The 19,647-nt window shown below is 38.9% G+C and overlaps 1 protein-coding gene across 3 annotated transcripts in view; it reads left to right on the top strand.

Moving 5' to 3' along the window:
- LOC111576353 (cytochrome b5 reductase 4) overlaps window positions 1–18,578 on the top strand; it is a 44,129-nt gene extending 25,551 nt beyond the window's left edge. For all 3 annotated transcript variants that reach the window (XM_055013612.1, XM_055013611.1, XM_055013610.1), the window contains 5 exons: window positions 9,751–9,897; window positions 11,784–11,934; window positions 13,871–13,957; window positions 14,736–14,897; window positions 18,049–18,578. In XM_055013612.1, the coding sequence (XP_054869587.1) occupies window positions 9,751–9,897; window positions 11,784–11,934; window positions 13,871–13,957; window positions 14,736–14,897; window positions 18,049–18,103 (602 nt within the window). In that variant the 3' untranslated portion in view covers window positions 18,104–18,578. The remainder of the gene's footprint in view (window positions 1–9,750; window positions 9,898–11,783; window positions 11,935–13,870; window positions 13,958–14,735; window positions 14,898–18,048) is intronic.
- The last annotated feature ends 1,069 nt before the right edge of the window (window positions 18,579–19,647 follow it).

Raw genomic sequence — 19,647 nt, 5'->3', positions numbered from 1 at the left:
ACATGAATCTAAGAGTTTTGTATTGTTTTATGATCACAGGTTATGTCTGAATAGAAGTGGCATCATTTTAAACAGTGAAACCATACTAATAAAATGTAATGACCAACCAGTGTGCAATACTGGATTCTGCAAAAACATAACTGAATCCAGAGAACTGGACAAAGAAATTCTCTACAGACATTTTTTTTCATCTAAGTCTAAACCTTATCTTAACACAATTAATATATTATTTATGTGTGTATGCATGTATTTATTGATTTATTTAGTACTGTTAACATATCAAGAGTTCTGAGTTTTTCTTTAGATGGGGACAGGCCATTTATTAATCACATATAGGCTATTTAATAAATGTTTAATAAAAACTATAAAGCACTAAAAAAACAACTTAGGCATTTATTGAATAATTAAAATACTGTAGAGTCTACTGCCACATCAGCATGATTATAAGCATCCTCTGGTAAATTCTCAACCATATACTGATGTCTCCTACCATATGGACTTTAGGAGATGAAAAACTGTGACACTGCTGCTTGGGTCCTCTCTGTTGTCATGTTTCTTACATGTTGGTCCCTGATGCTGCCTTACTTCAGCCAGTCCATGAGCAACAGAAAACACAGTTTGTACCCACTGCCAGGGGTTCGAATCTTCCCACTCACATCGGTATATTTGCAAACGTTTTTGCTTCTTTGGATGTGGTGGAGTTTCAGGTGTAGACATTTTTAAATATGCGGGAGCAGTGAGCAGCAGCGTCTGTAACCTGGCAACCCGCGACAGGACCATAGGACCGGGGACGCAGAGAACTCTGAGATCTATCCGCTGGACCTCGCATCAGGTCCTCACTACAAAGGTCTAAGGAAGATGAAACTGGCTGCCCTTAATATTTCCTGTGTTATTTTGTTCATTATACAGTTTTGATGAGTGTGTGACAGACGTGTATGGGGCATTTATGAAAATACGGATCAATTTGCGTCCCGTACTGATTCAGTACGGGATGCAACAATTAATTGTCAATAAAGAATGAGTCCGTATTTTAAGGGATGGGTGGCAACCCTAACTCCCGACAGCCATTTCATCTTAAAAGAATCGCATTTCTTTTTTACTTTGGCTTGGTGAGGGGATGTGCCACTGCCCGTTTGTTTTGCCATTATTATAAAGGGTCAATATAAGCAGCACTTAGTATCATTAGTGTGTCTTCACTCCACATCAGCCACACCGCTCTGTTAGCTATTACAACGGTGGCTGCACAGAAGGATGCCTGTTGACGACGTTGATTAGCTGTGTAAATACGTATGTGAATCGCATCATTGGCTGGAGCAGCCAGTCACCGGTCACTCACTGACTCACATTGTAAAATAGCACAGAATGAATTGTTATGTGTTTATTTTATTTTCAATTTAGGTTGGGTTTTTTTTTGTGTGCAGCGCAGCTTTTCTGTGCGCGGAGACAGTGTCAGCAGTGCACAATTGCGCACGTGCGCAGCTTAGAGGGAACAGTGGTTGTGAGGTGCCCACATTTTGCCATGCAGACTGCGCCATCCTCATTCCAGATGACTCCCAGTGCTTTGTTATCTGAGCAAAGGTTTCTGCATCAATTAGTCCTCTTCAGGTCACCCGCGACATCTCTGGCGTCTTTGTAAACCACCGGTCCTGTTTGGTAATTGACTCGGAGTCGTGAAGGGTGAAGCGTCTGGAAACGCACTTCTTTCACTTTCAATGCCTTTCTGATGGGGCCATATGCCTTCCTCTTGGCCAGGGTATCGCTGGTATAATTTTGCGCGAAGAAAATGTGTCTTCCTTGAAGTTGGATGTCCTTTTTGCTCTATGCAGAATGAAGCACGTGTTCCTTGGTTTTAACCTCTAGAAAGCAGATGATGATGGATCTCAGGTTAGCACCTTTAATCCACGGGCCAGACCAGATATTGGTACCATCTCAGGTGACCAAACCAAAGTGGTACTAAAATGTACATTGGGTTAATCCTAATGTACATTAGGATGTGATAGCCTTTCCACACTGGCAGCTTTATCACTTTTTTTTGAAACTGTCACATTCATCATAACTGCTGTATTGTACAATTCATTTAACCCTATGAGGCCACAGTTGCAAAATTGCAACATTTTTTAAGGCTGTCTAGCTGTACCTATTTCTGACTGAATGTAGACAAATACTACATTTCCCAGCACCCCACACTCTGAACTGCAAAATCGCAACATTTTTGACAGGAAAATATTAATACTGTTAGACATACCACATTCCAAGTTCAAACAACATGTCTTCCACTGACCCCCCCAGCTCTCTCTTTAGGAACAATTTCAACAATTTTCCAAGTAAGTATTGGAGTCTTGGTAGTGTTTTTTTTCTTCATCCTCAAGATGTTTAGTGATAGACAACTCAGTTCTTTTTTTAAAAAGTATAATTCAGTTGAAGACAAAATTATTAAAAAAAAAATTCTCAGATGCTGTTAAACGGATGAAGAAATTTTTAACACAGCTTTTCCAAACATCCTAGTTTTATTTGTGGATGCTTTACATTATTTTATTTTGCACACAGAAACAAAATTAACAAAAAACAGAAACTACCAGGGTCAAAATTATTAGCCCCCTTTAGAACTGACTTTTTTTATTGAGCCAAACCGCAAACCACTGTTGGCAATCATGTGCTTTAACTTTGTAATGCTCAAAGCTTGCCATCAATTAATCAATCAGTCAATCAAGTTAAAACTGGGGGTTGTCCTTCACTTTAGACACAGTATGAAAACTTCATTAAGGACTTGAGTTGTCACTGGAGAAAGCGTCATGCTACAATAAAAGAAATCAGTTAGACATGAGAAAAAGAATTGTTGATGCTTACAAAGCCGGAGAAGGGTCTACAAAGTTATCACAGCATTTACAAGTGTCAAAAAGTGGAATGAGAAGTCTCATCAAGAACTTCAAAGAGAGCCAAACAGTACAGAACAAGTCTGGCAGAAGGAGGAAGCCAAAAATTTCAAAGACTCTGGAAAGAAAACTTGTGAGAGATGTGTCTAAAGATGCTGGAACAACCACCAGAACATTAGTTAATGACTTCACCAAGTCAGGAGTTGTAGTGTCATAGAAGACACAGAAATGGGCTGAACCCTAACCCTCCACTTAGAAGAGACACCTTAAAGCCAGACTGAAGTCTGCTGAGGACAACCTGGAGAAAGATTGTGGATACTGGAAGCATGTCCTTTGGTCATATATTTGGCCAAACTATTGCTCTTTGCCCGTAGAGACGCTGCTTATGTCTGGAGAAAGAAGGAAGAGGCGTAGAACCCAAAGAACACCGTCCCCACTGTTAAACACGGTGGTGGCAGTATCATGCTGTTGGATGCTTCAGTGCGTCTGGAACTGGGAATCTTGTCAAGGTTGAAGGAATCATGAAAAAAGAAAGATACATGAAGATTTTGAAAGAAAACCTCAAGAGGTCAGCTGCTAAACTGGGTCTGGGTTGTCGCTTTGTCTTCCAACACGACAATGACCCAAAGTATACGTCGCTCCTGGTGAAGATCTACCTCCAGAAGACCAAAGTGAAAGTTACTGACTGGCCTGCACAAAGCCCTGACTTGAACTGAAAATCTTTGAAGTCAACTGAAGACCAGGGTCCATGCCAGAAGACCATCAGATCTAGAGAAGCTTGAGAGATTTGACAAAGAAGATTGGGCTGGGATTCCTCAGGAGATGTCAGAGACTTGCTACAAACTACAATAAACGACTGGAAGCTGCTATCCAGCAAAGAGGAAACACAACTGACTATGAACATCAAGGGGGCTAATAATTTTGACCCTGGTAGTTTTTGATATTTGTTAAATAATTTTGTTTCCGTGTGCAAAGCAAAATAATGTAAGCAACCAAAATAAAACTAGGATGTTTGGAAAAGCTGTGTTAAAAACTCCTTGATCAGTTTAACAGCACTTGGGAAATTTTTGAAAAAAAAAATGTAAATTTCATAGGGGGCTGATAATTTTGGCTTCAACTGTACATGTGATTTTAGGGATTTCTTTCAATGAAGCAAAAATACAACACTGGGCTTTAATGGATGCTACCTATTTACACAGAGGACCCCATCACTGGGTCATGAATAAATTCATCAGTTGTGCCATCTATGGCAATATACAGTGTCCATGCTGCATATATATAGGTTATGGGGTTAAGGTTAAAGTTTTACCCTATTAATTTTGTATAGGATTAACAGTATATTAACAGGTATTGTACATCAACTGCAGTATGGTGCTCGTGTATGCTTCACCGATCAAAAAAACTGCTGCCTTCAGTTTCACATATATACTACTGAGATGTCTAGTTATGTAAGTTGTCTTTTACTGTTCCAATTAAGGTTAATTCAGCTCCATTAAATCAGTTAACTATGATAATATCCTTTCCTTTTCTAGGATTAATTTTGAATGAACGTGAATGACTGCCTTTATTTTGTATGATACTGGTACATGGAAGAAATGACTCCTACCTGTGTTTTATATTTTTGTCTCATTATGACTGTGCACCGTTCTTGGAAAAGTACTTTTGAATTTGGAATAAGTGTCCACACAGTGCAACAGGACGGAAATGATTCAAGATGTAATTAGAAATAAAACTGCAAAAGCATTTGAAAATTCAACTTAGTAATGGAAATAGTCTTTGCAACAATGTTTTGGCATACAATCAATTCTGGTCGCACTCTGTTATAACTGGGTTAAATTTTGAACTTTATGGTGCAAAATCACAATTTTGGCTGTTTTGACACCATTTAAATAGTTTTTTGTATGTTTAACTGGAAATTATAGTCTGCTGTATCACACTCAGCTAAAATCACAAGATATGGTTAGTGTCAGTTTTTTACTTCAATAGAATTTAACTTTGAATCTGTCAAAATTTCACTATTCTATTGTTCCATCCTGCTTACAGAAAATCTTACCATAGCAATGGAATCTTTCTTAGTCTCAAGTTTGTTGTAGTATTGTTCTGTAAAGTTAATACAGATGTGTAGCATGTGGCATTTCATAATTTTTCGTAATGAGGAACAATCCTATCAAATTCCATCCTGTTGCATTGATAGGGCTTTTGGCTTAGATCCTGCACCTTTCATTGTGGGGCATGTCCATTAAACAAGTGATAACATATAATAAGCTGTGAGTCTGCAAGGGCTATCATATCAAAATGCAAACTAGAGACATATAGCAAGTTTAAAATACCAGAAAGTATTGGTCACCTTGAGTGGTACTGATATTGAAAATTTTGGGCCCTGGCCCATGGACTGCTTGGGGAGGTTTGATAGCGAATGAACGGTGATATCTTTGTATTCCGAGAGGGGTGTCGAGGAGGGCAAGCTTTGTTTTAATAAAATTTCCACAAATACAAGAATACCATCCTTTTCGGCCCCTTCTTTAATGCCGTGAATCCTTATATTGTTTCTCCGTGAACGTGCCTCCAAGTCCTCAAGCTGTGCCTGGAGATTTTCCTGTAGTTCAAGAGTGTGGGACAGCACCTTCTCTTGCATCGGCGCTGAAGACTTCCATTTCTGTGATTCTGAGCTCGGCCTCTTCCGCCCAGTTAGTCACGTCCTTGATTTTGGTTTCAATCATGCCGAGTCGGTTACTCATTTCTCCTCTGAAGTCACTAAGCTCTCTTTTAAACTGGCCGGTGGTTTCAGAGAGCTCCTTCATAATGTCCGTACATACTTTTTGTATTACTACGACGATGGTAACCCATGCAGGGTTACCTGCATGGGATGGTAGCCTCCATGCAATTGGCTAGCAGCTTGCTATCACACGTGTTGCTGTCTTCACTATCACTCAATGATACCATGTTTTCTTCAGTGGTTGCTGGTGTCTTTCCTCTCTTTTTATGTCTAGATCCCCCTGGCGTTCTTTTGAACAACTTTCTATCCAGTAAAATACTGTAAAAACCCAAAGGGGAGTAAGACCCTCTGGGAGGTGATGATTTATGTGGCTGCTTGCCTTTATGCCATTTCCGGAAGTCTCCCGAGAACAAGGAACATATAACAGACCATTGGATACATGCATGATAAGATATATGATACATGCAAAATACTAGCTAACATTGAAACCGATTCATAAGTTTACTGTTGTAAGGCTCTGGCATTAAATATACTACATATATAGCTGGTACCTAAGATTCAAACAGTGTGTAGGTGAGCATATCAAGTACGGCAAGGGCGATGCAGAGTAGACTGGTGGAAATGGGCAGCTGGAAGCAGAGGGCTGGAGGAAGGTCAGCAGCAGCATCCCACAGTGGACATGATGGAGACTAAGCCACTTGGTTGGACAGCGACCACAGATCAGAAGCATCCAACTCTGGGAGCTGGGACACTCAGAAAAGGACACAAGGAGAAACAGAGTGAATGCAATAATGATATATATAGTACTTACATAGGAATGAGAGAAGGGCTCAGGGCATCGAGAGAGGTCCCCTAACAGCCTAGGCCTATAGCAGCATAACTAGGGGCAGAACTGAGGGACGTGAAAGAAGAAGTCGGTTGTGCCCCGTACATGTGGGCTCCAACGGACCCCCTTGGGGTCACCCGAGTCAGCCCTAGCTACAAGCTTTGTCAGAAAGGAAGGTTTTAAGCCTAGTCTTAAAAATAGAGAGGGTGTTCACCTCCCGAATCCAAACTGGGAACTGGTTCCACAGGAGAGGTGCCTGATAACTGAAGGCTCTGTCTCCCATTCTACTTTTAGAAATTCTGGGAACAACAAGTAAGCCTGCAGTCTGAGAGCGAAGAGTTCTGCTAGGATGATATGGTACTATAAGGTCTTTAATATAGGATGGAGACTGGTCGTTAAGAGCTTTGTATGTCACAAGAAGGATTTTAAATTCTATTCTAGATTTCACAGGAAGCCAATGAAGAGAAGCCAGTATAGGAGAAATATGGTGTCTCTTGCTAACTACCATCAGTACTCTCGCTGCAGCATTTTGGATCAACTGTAGGTTTTTCAGAGAGCTTTTGGGACATCCTGATAGTAAGGAATTGCAATAGTCAAGCCTGGAAGTAACAAATGCATGGACTAGTTTTACTGCATCACTCTGAGACAGGATGTTCCTGATTTTTCCAATATTTCTCAGGTGAAAGAAGGAAGTTCTACAGATTTGTTTTATGTGCGAGTTAAAAGACATGTCCTAGTCAACAATAACACCAAAGTTCCTCACAGTGGTACTGGAGGCCAAAGTAATGCCATCCAGAGTAACTATATGCTTTGACAGCGAGTTTCTGAGATGGTTGGGCCCAAATACAAGGACTTCAGTCTTATCTGAATTTAGTAGCAGGAAATTACTGGTCATCCAGGTCTTTCTGTCCTGAAGACCATCTTGCAGTCTTGCTAGCTGATTAGTTTCATCTAGCTTCATAGTTAAATACAACTGAATGTCGTCAGCATAACAATGGATATTAATACAGTGCTTCCTAATAATGTTGCCTTTGGAAAGCATGTATAATGTGGACAGTATCTGTCCTAAGACAGAACCCTGAGGAAATCTATGATTTACCTTAGTATGCTTAGAAGAGTCATTGTTGACACGCACAAACTGGAACTTGTCTGATAAGTAGGATTTATACCAGTCCAGTGCTGTCCCTTTAATGCCGATAGAATGTTGTAGTCACTGTAATAAAAGTTTGTGGTCGATGGTGTCAAATGCCGCACTAAGGGCCAACAAAACAGGTATGGAGACCAGTCCATTGTCTGACGCTATGAGAAGGTCATTAGTGACTTTCAGCAGAGCTTTATCTGTGCTATGATGCACTCTGAAGCCTGAGTGAAACTCTTCAAATAAGCTATTCCTTTGTAAATGTTCACATAATTGATTTGCAGCCATTCTTTCAAGAATTTTAGAGAGAAATGGGAGGTTGGATATAGGTCTATAGTTAGCTAAAACACCTGGATCTAGAGTAGACTTTTTAATTAAAGCTTTGATTACTGCAATCTGAAAAGCCTGTGGTACTAGAGAGAGATTGATCAAATCTCCTTGAACAGTCTTGTTGGGATAGGGTCTAAAAGAGATGTTGATGGTTTAGATAAAGAAACTGTTTTACTTAGCTCAGAGAGATGTCTAGGAGTGAAGAAGTCTAAATATCCATCAGGTCTTACAGCCAATTCTAAAAAGAGACTCTGAAACAAGACCAACATAGGATAATAAAATCCTGTTTGTGTGTTTGTTTGTCTATTTATTTACCAAGAAAAGTGTTTCAGTGAAAGAGAAAGTGGAGTTTTGGGACTGCTATGCCAAATGTGTCATCGTACATTTTATCATTCATTTGTTTAATTTGACATTATTTTCTTTGTTTATATTTGTGTAAATGTGCTTTCAAATTACCACAGAAAAATATATTGATGCAGATTAACTGATTGAGCTTAATTATTTGAGCAACACATGACCATTTTTCTTATTGTGACAAATAGGTCACATGGTATTTTCTGCAACAGTTTTTATGTTGAAGGCACGATGTGACATGTATGTCACAGCGATGTTTTCTAAATTGGTTACATATCAATTTATACAAGGAATGTGGTCAGACTAGCTTAAATGTGATCTTGGACATGGTATTAAAGGATTACAATTGTTACATGGGCTGAAACTTTCAATCATTACAATCATTTCATCTCTTCCTCATGCTTTTTGGTCAGCAGACAGGCAGTTTTACCACTAGTGATTAGGTCCTAGTTAGTGTTGGCTTACGTTGCAGACAATAGATAGTCTGACTAGATGTGTAACATTCAGTAGCTACACTGATTTACATTTACAAAATTAGTAACAATGACTAGTTTAGAGGAACAACTAGTACATAGCACAGCAGAAAGACTGTTTCAGATGTCAATCATGTATTTTGAGGTTATCATGCCCTCTTATTCTTCTACTGTGGAAAGTGTGGACAAATGTATGACCTATTTCCTCTCCCCGCAGTGATGGTTGTCCTGAAACGTAAATGCAATAGACTGTGAACACTGGTTTGCTTATTGCATTTGAATACTGTCCACTGTAGAGCAACTCAAGGTTTTGAAAAAGAAATAGCAAATGCCATTTTCATTTCAATTTTGTAATTGTTTGAAACAGACATGTAAATGCAAAAGACTGACACTCTCATTTTCAAATTTAAATGATCATTTAAATAAAATCTGCTAAAGGCTTCCTGCACTCTTGGTATTGGCAAATTCATCCATTATCTATACACTGCTTAATCCCCCCTGCCATCGCACTAAGCTGACTTAGTGCGATGGCAGGGGCTACCCTGGACAGGTCACCCATCCATCGCAGGGCTACGTATAGAGACAAACAGTCACACTCACATTCTCACCTACTGACAATTTAGAATCACCAATTAACCTCAGCATGCTTTTGGACTGTGGGAGGAACCCAGAGTACCCGGTAAACACCCACACATGCACAAGGGGAACGTGCAAACTCCACACAGAAAGATCCCAGGCCCGCGAACGAGGGATCTTCTAGCTGCAAGGCGACAGTGCTAACCACCAAGCCACTGTGCAGAGAATTGGCAAATCTTGTATTGAAATTCTAAGATTATAAAACATGCTTTAAATTTTAATCCAGACAGTATTTTAATACAAATTGTTTCAACATTTTAGGAATAGTAACATTCTCTCATTGCAAAATGAGGCTTGGGGAGAAATACAGTTTATGCATTAATGAGTATGATGACCTTTACACAAACATGATAAACATGGTGTTCTTTGTTTTTTTTTTTGTTTTTTTTTTTTTTTATGTCTAGACACTGAGGTAGTGAGGCCATACACTCCAGTAGACCAGAATCTGACAGGACCAACCCAACACTCCTTACAGGAATCAGACCTCTACCTCATGATCAAAGTCTACCCTGATGGAGTATTCACCCAACATCTCAACACCCTGCATATAGGTAAGTCAAGTAAGTGTGTGAGTATAGGTCATGTAGGATGGGAAGAAAGGGTTATGCGAGGAAGAGAACCTGGGGTGCAGGTTAGTGTCATGCATTCATCGGTTCTCCCACACAATCAGTCATGTAGTTAAATTACTTTGTGTAATTTAGCAAGGGGGGATTTTGTGTCTGACACTCTCTTCCAATTGCATTCAGGGAGTAAAGCTTAAGGAGAGTGAGAATTTAAGCTCTCTTACTCCAATGTTTTCACAGATCACTTCATGTAAACTAAGTGCAATACTTTGAAAGTCTTTTATGAGACTGATTAAAAATGATGAGTTGATATCCCAATATTTTACCTATTTACCTCAACTCTGTTCTCTCACTGCCACAGGTTTTCACATCTACTTCCAGTGTGTCCATTTAGAACTCCAAATATTTTTGATTTGGCCCTAATGGACATATGCGCCTACTAATTTTATTCAGTAAAAAAAGAAAAGACTACAAGTAATAAATCTGTGGTAGATATACATTGGAGGTGTTTGAGTCATATATTTCAATCATTTGTATCACCGTCATCTGAATGATCAAAAATAGTTCTGTTTGAATTAGTCCTGTTTTCTATAGTATGAATTGGGTTTCACTCACATCATGCACACATAACAGTGAGAGTATTTTTATAGTTCAAGTCTTTTTAATGATTGTAACTAACTTCAGTGATTGTGTGTTTGGCTCTGAGCACGGCAAAAATTCAGGCGAACTACGGACCCAGAAATTAATTGAAACATGACACAGGCAGCTTGCTTTGACCTTGCAATGAGTCGCAAATGCACCTGCTTCGTCTAAAAATCCTGACAACTTATATGAGCTATATAGAGATTATTTTTCATGACTGCTGTCCTGGAAATGTTACATAATACTTACATGATTTTCCTCTGTTTGCTGTCTGTTGTGGCCTTTTATTACACTGGCAAGGAACACTGTGGAGTTATGTGACAATCAGCATACGTGAATCTGTCCATGCACAACATTACTCAAAAGTGGACTAACAGATTTGGATGAAATTTTTAGGCAAGGTCAGTAATGACACAAGGACCACTTCATTAGATTCTGGCTGTGATGCAGCTTACAGTCTGGATCCAGAGATTTGTTAAAGATTTCCATATCATTGCGAGATAGCGGCACAGTATCACTGTAACTATGACAAGTGAACGCCAAGTCAGCTGCCTGTTGGCGATCACATGATTGCGATCCTACTACAAATCCACCACTGCGGACTTAACGGAAATGATACCATGAACACTTGATTCAATTCTGGGGGCCTTTCTGAGTCCCGTCAATTCCCGCCGCCTGCTGCATATTATAGATGGCATGACTGTGTATCCGTACATAATGTACACATGCATAACACACACCTGTGCTCAGCGCAAGGTCATTTTGTTTGTGGGTCCATCTATATTAAATGGCCACATTCTATGTTGCCATGATTTCTGATCATCAGTAACTAATAAAAAATGCTGCATTTCTACTAAAATATGCTGCATTTCTGACAATGCCATATGGGGGAATGAACAGCCTTGGCGAAGTACTGCAGTCTCTGAGTGCTTTTCTTGTTTGCAGTGTGATGGTGTGAGGTTATGTTTGAAACGGTTCTGTACCTCACATACAGACTTTTATATGACTACATAATACAAGGGTATTATGTAGTCATATAAATGTAACTCAATCACAGTTTTTAGGTATTTTTCTCACTTATCAATCAAAAAGTAAAAACTGAAAGTCACTGAAGGTCAGCTATCCGCATTGTCAGTGTTTTTTTTAAATGTTTGAACTTTGATGTTTACAGTATTACCCTACATTTTTACATGTGGCACAGTGCTATTGTATTACTCGTTTTACTCTTTAAGGTGACCATCTATCCGTTAGTAGTCCAGAGGGTACCTTCAGTCTACATCGCCTCCTTGATGCCACGAACCTCTACCTATTAGCAGCAGGCACAGGTTTTACGCCCATGGTTCGCCTCATCCATCTGGCTCTTCAAGATATGGACGGCATCAGGTGAGGACTCAGAACCCCTAAAGTGTGTGCAGGCAGTATATTTTTGGTACTATTCCATACTAACCTTATTGTAATTAAAATTGTCTGGAGAAAAGCTGTACTTTATGCCTTCCTCTTGGCCCTGATTTCAGGCTTCAGAAAATGTAGCTTTTTTTCTCCAATCAGCTGACATCGTATAAACAATTCAGTTCAATTTCATTTATGTAGTGCCAATTACAATTCAAATTGTCCCAAGACGCTTTACAGAACCCATATGCCTGAACCCCCAGAACAAGCCATAAGACAACAGTGGCAGGAAAAAAAATCCCTTTTAATGGGAAGAAACCTTGAGCAGAACCCGGCTCATATGGCGGGACCCATCTGCTGCTGGCCCGCGGGTTGAGAGGGACAGAAGCGGTGGAGGGGGTGGGGGGGTGGAGGGGGTGGGGGGGTGGGGATGGGGATCCATCCTCCCAAGAAGAGGATAAGGAAGCATATAACACACATTGGGATACATGCATGGTCAGAGTAACAGATGGTACATACAAAGTTCAAGCTACACTGAAACTGATTCATAAGTGTGCTGTTATGGTGTACGGCTCTGGCATTAAATATACTGCATATATAGCTGGTAGTAAGATGCAAACAGTGTTTAGATGAGCATATTAAGTATCGTGAGGGCAATGCAGAGTAGATTGGTGGAAATGGGCACCTTGGAGCAGTGGGCTGGAGGAAGGTCAGTAGCAGCATCCCACAGTGGACATGATGGAGACTAGGCCAGTTGATGGGAGAACAACCACAGATCTGAAGCATCCAGCTCTGGGACCAGGGACACTCAATAAAGGACACAGGGACACACAAAATGAATGCAATTCAATTATAGTATATACAGTAAATACACAAGTAATGAGAGAAGGGCTCGAGAGAGTTCCCCTTGCAACCTCGGCCCATAGCAGCGTAACTAGGGGCATAACTAAGGGACATCTAATATGAAGTCAGTTGTGCCCCGTATATGTGGACTCCAACTGACCCCTCAGGGTCACCCGAGTCAGCCCTAACTATAAGCTTTGTCAAAAAGGAAGGTTTTAATCCTAGTTTTAAAGATAGAGAGGGTGTCCACCTCCCGAACCCAAACTGGGAGCTGGTTCCACAGGAGAGGCGCCTGATAACTGAAGGATCTGCCTCCCATTCTACTTTTAGAAATTGTGGGAACTACAACTAAGACTGCAGTCTGAGAGCGAAGAGTTTTGCAAGGATGATATGGTACTATCAGGTCTTTAAGATACGATGGAGATTGGTCGCTAAGAGCTTTGTACGTCAGGATGAGGATTTTAAATTCTTTTCTAGTCTTTTCAGTGTTTTGGACAGCAACAAAGTGGTGATGCACCAGCTTAGATGGAGGGAGTATACAAGTCCTGGGTGAAGCCATAAACGAATGTTGACTTTTAGCTAAACTGTCTTTGTGTGTTTGGCGGGAGAGAAGCTGGAAGAGCTGCAGGAGAAGGGTTGTATATTTTCAAATTCAGGTGTTTTTTTGTCTTTTTTTCTAGACTTCTGACTATTGTAGATTGGCACCTTCAAAATGAATGTTATGTCAATATCACATTATTATCTCTTTCTTTCTGTGTTTAAATTTTAGTTTCCTTTTGTTCAGAACCTGGAATGAAATACTTGAACATTTCCTGGTTGTGAAAAAGAAAGTTTTTTTTTTTTTTATGGCAACGTGTAATTGATTTCATTTAACATGTAATGACAGTGGTAGTTACAATGCGTTGGGAAAATTTGAGTAAACAAACAAAACACAAAAAGTGTTTTTTTTTCTACAGCTTACAAACTACTTTTTTGTCATCAACCTTGTTGTTCTGTAGCACAGTTTTGAAAAAACATCATGCTTTTCATTTTAGTGCTGGTATCACTGATTAAAACTCAATCCCATTACATGTTTGTATGTTATTAGAAAAACCAAACTGCTCTTTTTTAACCGGCGGGAGGAGGACATACTGTGGCACAGTGAGCTGGATGAACTGGCTGCTAATGATGCAAGGTGTGTTTGCATTTTATGCCTTATGCTTTTTGTATATTTTGTATGCACTTTTATACTTTTTTTCTGTGTGACAGTTGAGTCTCACATACGTTTGGTGTACAGTACCTTAAAATAATGTAAATTAGAATAGATAACACAGAAGGGAAAGCACATCTATATTATTGATGACTGTATTCCATTTAGGGCAGCTCCTGCTTTTGAGCATGCTAATTTACTGTCATGACCTACAAGAGCACATAATATAAAGTAGCTTAAGTTAAGTTATACCACTGGTTATATTCTGCTAGAGGGATAGAGGGAGCAATAACATTGGTGAAAATGAAATGTTTTATTGTGCGACAATACATTACCACTGTACCACTGTCGGACACGGTACCACTGTCAATTGCAGTTTTTGATAATACCGACAGCAACAGCAAAACCTTCTTGTATGTCATGTCTTAGTGATTTTTGATCAAATCTATATCTATTTACAAGGTAACCAAAACTGTCATGGTTTTAAAATCATGACTTAGAAATGCTTTTTCTTTTTCTTTCCTTTTTTTTTTTTTTTTTTACATACATCCAGATTACAATTGACAATACTGGTGTTATGTAGCCTTTTTTTTTTTTTTTTAGAAATAATAAGACACCCTGTCATACACACTCAGTAGCAGCGTTTTTTAGACTTGACACATCTACTTTCATAGAAATGTAGCTGCTTTACAAGCTCTTCAGCTTAATCTAGAGCTCACTGTCTTACTATATGTTCACAATATGTTGTTGCTTTGTGTGTCAGGTTTCAGGTGGAGTACATCCTGTCTGAGCCTAGTGAAAGCTGGACTGGTAGGAACGGTCGGGTGACTGAGTCAGTGCTTAACGAGTTCCTCATCAGGCCACAGGGGTCCAAATGCTATGTATGTACGTGTGGCCCCACTGCCTTCACAGAACTAACAACAGGGTATGTACTTTAGTCTTTATTAAATACTGCCATTCAAAAGTTTGGGGTTTTCCATGAAAACTCGCACTTTTATTTCATGTGCTAACATAATTGGGTTTTCTAATCATCAGTTAGCCTTTACACCATTACCTAACACAATGTAGCATTAGAGCACAAGAGTGATGGTTGCTGGAAATGGGCCTCTGTCCCTCTATGGAGATATTCCATTAAAAATTTGTCATTTCCAGCTACAATAGTCATTTACCACATTACCAATGTCTAGATTGTATTTCTGACTAATTTAATGTTATCTTCATTGAAAAAAAAAAGATTTTCTTTCGAAAATAAGGTCATTTCTAAGGCACCCCAAACTTTTGAACAATTGTGTATATCGTTTACCTGACTGTATTATGCACCATCTTAAGAAGATGGTGCATTTTTAAAAGATCTAGATTAGTAGAGCTTGGGTTTATTTTCATCTTTGTCAACAATTTCAAAAAGTTGTAATAATTTACTCAACAAAAGAATCACTGACATTTAAAAAAACAACATAATCACAGTAAAATCAGACACGATGGAAAAGATGAGCAATTAGATAACAGCCTGTTCACACAGGTAAATTCAAGAATATGGTTATCTCAAATGTTGTTAAGGGAAATTTGTTCATACAGCTATCACATGTATAGCAGAGTTAAAGCAGAAAGTCAGTTTGTCATTTCAAAGATTGTATTAAGAAAACTAGAAGCCATGTTCCAAGATGGTGCCTCATTCAGTGTAATGAAAATTGGTCTTAAGGTGTATCACAAGGAAACTGGATACGGTGCTGCCATTCAACCTAGGTGGTACTTTGGTGCAGATACAGTACAGCAGCAAAAAACATCCCATCAGCTCAAAACCTTCACCTCATAAACTGTTGACAGGAAACCTTCCAATAACATTAATTAACTATAACTCTTAACTACATTACTTTGTGTAATTTGTAATTTAATTGTATGACAATTTGTGAAATATTCCTAGAGGCTAGAAATGCATTTTTTAATGCATGCAACGTTATTCTAATGTAAAGTCTATGGATTGATGCATGGGCACTGGGCTGCACAACATAGGGAGCTAAAAGACTGTATTAGCTGATGTGCTCAGGAAAAAAAAACATTTGAGTGGGTGCCATCTTTAAGTCAAGTTTTCAGTTTGTGTAATATATTCATGGTACATAAGCAGAAATAAGTGTCTGCAAACTTACAGTCCTGAAATTACCTTTCTGAGTCTGCACTCAGAAAGGTAATTTCGGTCATTGTTACTTCTATGGGATATTTGATCTACAGCATGAATCTGAAGACTCTTCACATTCATTTGCTGAAAGGAGAAAGTTTCTCAGAATCCACCTACAATCTAAGTTTAGGAAATAAGCCTGCAAGCAAAATTTCTGTGACAGCACAGCTAGTTTTGCAGACATTCCTGGTCCATCATTCAACTTACTACTACTTTATATTATGAATTATGGCAACTGACTGCCTATTGTTTGCGTGAACACATGGATGTAAAAAAAAATATGTATAGTTTAATTGTACAGCTATTTTAGACTTTCAAAATGTTTTGGACAAAATACGCACAGACAAAAATTGTTGGTACCCCTCGGTTAATGGAAGAAAAACTCACAAGGGTCACAGAAATAATTTGAATCTGACAAAAGTAATACTAAATGAAAATTCTATGAAAATCAGACATTGCTTTTGAACCGTGGTTTAACAGAATTATTTTATTATTATTATTTTAAAAAATAAACTCATGAAACAGGCCTGGACAAAAATGATGGTACCCTTAACTTAATATTTTGTTGCGTAACCTTTTGAAGCAATCACTATTCTCTGTAGAATACCTTGATAGTCATGAGATTTCATTGTATCTGTATTTCTTTGTATCTGACCCAATGTATTCATTGGGTCAGGCATATGGGTTCTGTAAAGTGTCTCGAGACAATTTGACTGTAATTGGTGCTATATAAATAAAATTGAATTGAATTGAATTGTACCCTGCACAGATTCCAGACACCCTATGCCAGATGCAGCAAAGCAGCCCCAGAACATAACAGAGCTTCCTCCATGTTCCACAGTAGGGACAGTGTTCTTTTCTTGATATGCTTCATTTTTGCGTCTGTGAACATAGAGCTGATGTGCCTTGCCGAAAAGTTCCAGTTTTGTCTCGTCTGTCCATAGGACATTCTCTCAGAAGCTTTATGGCTTGTCCAACATGCAGTTTGGCAAATTCCAGTCTGGCTTTTTTAGGATTTGTTTTCAACAATGGTGTCCTCCTTGGTCGTCTCCCATGAAGTCCACTTTGGCTCAAACGACGACGGATGGTGCGATCTGACACTGATGTACCTTGACCTTGGAGTTCACCTTTAATGTCTTTAGAGCTTGTTCTGGGCTCTTTTGTTACCATTTGTATTATCCGTCTCTTCCATTTGTCATCAATTTTCCTCCTGTGGCCATATCCAGGGAGGTTGGCTACAGTCCCATGGATCTTAAATTTCTGAATAATATGTGCAACTGTAGTCACAGGAACATCAAGCTGCTTGGAGATGGTCTTATAGCCTTTACCTTTCACATGCTTGTCTATAAATTTCTTTCTAATCTCCTGAGACAACTCTCTCCTTGGCTTCCTCTGGTCCATGTTTAATTCTGTTAAACCACGGTTCAAAAGCAATGTCTGATTTTCATTGGTAAATTTTCATAGAATTTTTTATTTATTATGACTTTTGTCGGATTCAAATTATTTCTGTGACCATTGTGGGTTTTTCTTTCATTAACTGAGGGGTACCAACAGTTTTGTCCATGTGTGTATATATCGAACTGGTACAATAATAATGTCCAAACATTTAAGTATAGCAAAAAAATATTTTTCTGTCAGTCTGTATCATGTCATGCTATAATAGTGAGTGGGGAAAGGACCCTAAAATCCTCCAGCAAGCTTGTGTCCACTCCACCCTCAGCCCCCTCTTTTTTTTCATAATTGAAAATCCAAAATCTTTTAACAATGTATGCAGTCAGGTATTAAATATGTGATACTGTGCTAGTCATTCACACGACATATGCAACCATCAGATTTGTCTTGTTCTCTGTTTGCACTGAACAGTTTTCACCTGGACCTCCGCTCCTCTTTGTTCATCTCTCAGGTTACTGAAGCAGTTGAACTTCAGTGAAGAGGAGCTCCATGCCTTCCAAGGATGATGAGCTCTGCCTCAGCCAAACTCCACCCTCCAAAAACTTTGTTTTTGTGAATGAGAGTCGACTTTAATTTATAAACTTGTATTTTTGAGATATAAAAGGAATATTCTGTTTCTATGCACCTGAAGGACCTGATATGGCTGACAGCATATATGCAACACATCCAGGCACTGATGGACTTTGATGGAAAAGTAACACCGTCACATGCAGTGAGGAATCTAGATTCTCAGGATAGTGTATGGCACAAACTTTATAGAGATAGTGGAAACAATCATTTGTAATTGTGACAAAAAGAACTGTTTATGCAATGGGTAAAGAGAACAAACATGAGAATATCAGCGTGTGTGGCAGAGGATCATCTGCAATTGTTTATGGTTCATGATGTTGGAGTTGCAAGAATTATAAGAACTGCAGAAAAATAAAATGCATTATGAGGACTTTTTTTTTAAATCAGTCCATAAAGATTAATCAAGACTCATCAAGACTGGGGCAGGTGTCATCATTGATGCTGGCTGTAGATTGGACTCACGCAAGTTTAATTTTGTCTCTTCAAGTTGTCTTTTATAAAATGAGTTTAGTTTACCTTTGAAAGAGTAACTACTCAAAGAATAAATAGCTGCTTTTGCTGCCTTCGGACATACAAATCAGCACTTTGGTGCATCATCCTGCAATGTACTGAACAGTATTGTGTCATTGTTCAGTACATGAATGTTACTGGTATTGTGTACACTGCAAAAATATTTCATAGTCGTGTTTCTGTTTGCAGTTAATGATTGCATGAAGGATGGTTCATGGTGCTGAAAGGAGAGTGGGTGCAGTGTTGGAACCTAACAAAGATTGTTGTATGTGAGGGACAAAGTAATAGCAAACAAATTCAAAATTTACCAGTTGTGTTAAATCTCACGAACATGGCTGTGCTGTGAATTAATGCAACCACTGCATAAGCTGACAGCTCAGCCTGTTGCTGCAGCCGCGGAGGTGGAATTCCTTCTTCAGCGGATGGTGGTTCATTCTACGTAGAAAATATCCCGTTTTAAAACAAATGAGCACCTCTTTATTCCAACTTTTTTATTATTTTCAACATAACATACAATATTGACAGTTGCAAAACCAGGAAGACAACAAAAGTTCAGAGACAATTGTATGTTTTAACCCCACCCTACGAGCCTGAACTAACCCACGTTCAGGTCCTGACCAGATACAACGCTGCAGGAATCTAGTTCTACTCTCATATGAAAAAATAAAAATAAATAAAAATCTCAGACATACATGTCCAAACAAACACAAATACTAAAGAAGTACCAAATAAAATCAAACAAAAATACAGTAAAATAAAGTAAAATAAGATAAAAAAAAGGGGGGGGGGGGACAATAGCAATAATACATTGACAGATATAAGTAGCTTCTTACAAGACTAATTCGCCTCAGTTTCAGGGAGCAAAATAACTGTATCCATCAACAAAATAAATGATTGCCATGTTTTCTTAAATTTGTCCTTTAGTGAACCTTTTAGTGAAAATCTAAGTTTTTCCAGCTTCACATTAAAT

Source organism: Amphiprion ocellaris, chromosome 9 (assembly GCF_022539595.1).
Source record: "Amphiprion ocellaris isolate individual 3 ecotype Okinawa chromosome 9, ASM2253959v1, whole genome shotgun sequence".
Classification (NCBI taxonomy): Eukaryota; Metazoa; Chordata; class Actinopteri; family Pomacentridae; genus Amphiprion; species Amphiprion ocellaris.
This window is presented reverse-complemented; position numbering and strand designations above follow the sequence as displayed.